The sequence below is a fragment of the Morone saxatilis genome, unplaced genomic scaffold (genome assembly GCF_004916995.1).
Source record: "Morone saxatilis isolate NCDOM2014 unplaced genomic scaffold, NCSU_SB_2.0 Contig6, whole genome shotgun sequence".
In the NCBI taxonomy this organism is placed as follows: Eukaryota; Metazoa; Chordata; class Actinopteri; family Moronidae; genus Morone; species Morone saxatilis.
In genome coordinates this window covers 9028826-9031219 of record NW_023340206.1, presented here as the reverse complement: position 1 = coordinate 9031219, position 2394 = coordinate 9028826, and the positions used below count along the sequence as shown (strand labels likewise).

The following is a 2394-nucleotide window of genomic DNA, read 5'->3' as shown; positions in this document are numbered from 1 at the left end:
TGTCTCATTATGGACTCATTTTATTAAACAGTGTTTCTGAACTGGTTTTCATTCACAAACAATTTGGACTTCGTCCAAAGAACCACATAAACAATGCATTAAAATAACAGGATTTATCTGTTAAATATTTTACACCTCATGCAGCCATGTGGCGATCAGATAAACAGGACACAGCCGTGCTCGATTGTTGCTTTCCTTCTGTTTTTGTGTCAGTTGACTGACCTCTGCCGTGCACATGGCCACCGTTCATGTTCGCATTTATGTCTCTGTCATGTGTTTTCCCTCTGTATCCCGCCCATTCCTGCTGAACACTGTTAGCAAGATACAGAGTGCGGCACAGGATTATGGGGAAGAAGTGAGAGATGGATGGAGAGTGGCAGAAAGAGAAGAAATATGAGAAATAAAAAGGGGCAGATGTGAGGAGCAAGAAGCAGGAAAAGAGTGAGTTGTGTCAAATGGATAAATGTCAGCGGGAAGATTCAACGTCTGTCTGAGCTGAGCTCTCCCTCCCAAAATGCCATGTGTAAATTGCGTAGCCGGGGCCCTCGGCCAGCCTTCCCCTAGCACTGTAATGAGATTACAGACCTCTACAACACTCTGTGTGTGTGCGTGTGAGACAGAGAGAGAATACTATTGAGCCTGCGTGGAAGTGTACAATTTCGATGGCTTACACGGGGCAAGCGAATAAGCGGCATTACTCACACCACCAAACAAGACGTATCGAGGAAGATTCAGCTACTTATTTATCATTCCACACACACACAGTGGACTTTTTTTCACCCCTCTCCATGCTTACAGCGCATGAGCTGCAGAAAAGAAGTGCAGAGGCTGATTTTTATCAATGTGGGTTATTATAATAAGCCTCTTGTTGCCTCTCTATGATGAACTTTTTATATAACTTTTAACCTCGGTGAGCAACTTGTGAGGAAGTCTTTATTGGATTTTACAAATATATAATAAACACATGAAATCTTTATTATAGACAGTATACGCACCATGTGAAATAATACAGCCTCCATGGGAACACTGCAGCAGCATTATGGTGATACTACAGGAGATTTAAACATAATTAGGTATGATAACTTTACTAAAAGCATACTGTGAGTCTCTATACAGGAATATACTTTCCTACAGTCCAATGCCTCATCCATCATCTCATTATAATTAAATATTTACACTGAGGAACAATATAGGCCTATTACTACTGTTTCCTGCTCCTGTTTGTGAGCACATGATGTTTACACCACGGCTTCTCCTCTCAGACTAGCCTTTTAGACCTTCTTCCAAATCTAATATACCCATCCATAAATAGCTCACCTATCGAGCCCATATTTGGCATGAGTGACGTGGCACCGGAGCCAATCCCTCCCGCTGAATCTGCCTAACCCCGCCTCTCCACGCTCAGTCGCCGCTCAAATAACTCCTCACCCGCCCATTCGCCTTAAATGGACGAGCCGAGGAGTTGATTGACAAACTAAACAACGCCCCTTCGTTTACCAAGCCCCTCCCCTCCTCTGGCTCCCCTATCAGTGTCTAGTTTGGCAACACGGATACGCATGGAGCCTCCATCACCTCCAGTCTCTTTTACGCACCGAGTCCGATAATGCGCGCAGGTACAGGGACCCTAATCGCCACATTTCCAGCCGCCACACTGAGCAATTAATCTCCTCTTATGGACTAATATGAAAGAAGTGGATGCAGAGGTCTGACACAGCCAAGAAAGGAGGCATATTTCTTGTGGATCGTTCTTGTTTTTCCATCACCGAGCGTCAGCATGGATGTCTTGGCGAACCACAGTATCTTTCAGGAACTTCAACTCGTTCACGACACCGGCTACTTCTCTGCCATGCCCTCGCTGGAGGAGAACTGGCAGCAGGTAATGTCTCAACTTTACATTGTAGCCAGCGTGCGTCCTCCCTGACAGAGCTTTAACCACACAGTCCCTCACGCTGATTTGGGTTCACATGCGCTCGAAATGCAGCCGACAACTTTTCCCCCGAAGCGTGGATGTGTGTGGTTCGGGGATGAAATGCTTTATATCACTCATATATCTGACAATTTTTTCCGAGAGATGGCAAAGTAGATAAGATGCGAACGCACGCCGGCGCGTAATAAAGCTGTCAAATGCGATTTGGGAAGATGAAGATCCAGATCTCATAATAGGGACTGAATTGGTCGTGAATAATACATCTGTATCCCTCAGATTACTGAGTTGTGAACCCCCTCCGCATGGAGAGAAGTCCCCTCTCAGATTCATAATAGATTTCCTAACATGTCTGGCTTTGTACCATCTTTAAATGCAGTGGTGAAAAAAATGTGCGAAGGCATTGCAAAGGAATAGGAATACCTGTCATCTGCATGTTCGCTTGCGCCCTCCCCTCCACACACACACAC

The 2394-nt window shown here is 45.2% G+C and overlaps 1 protein-coding gene across 1 annotated transcript in view; it reads left to right on the top strand.

Moving 5' to 3' along the window:
• Positions 1–1542: 1542 nt before the first annotated feature.
• klf7a (Kruppel-like factor 7a) overlaps positions 1543–2394 on the top strand; it is a 36202-nt gene continuing 35350 nt past the window's right edge. Inside the window, exon 1 of the mRNA XM_035677850.1 lies at positions 1543–1876. Within this exon, the coding sequence (XP_035533743.1) occupies positions 1775–1876 (102 nt within the window). The 5' untranslated portion in view covers positions 1543–1774. The remainder of the gene's footprint in view (positions 1877–2394) is intronic.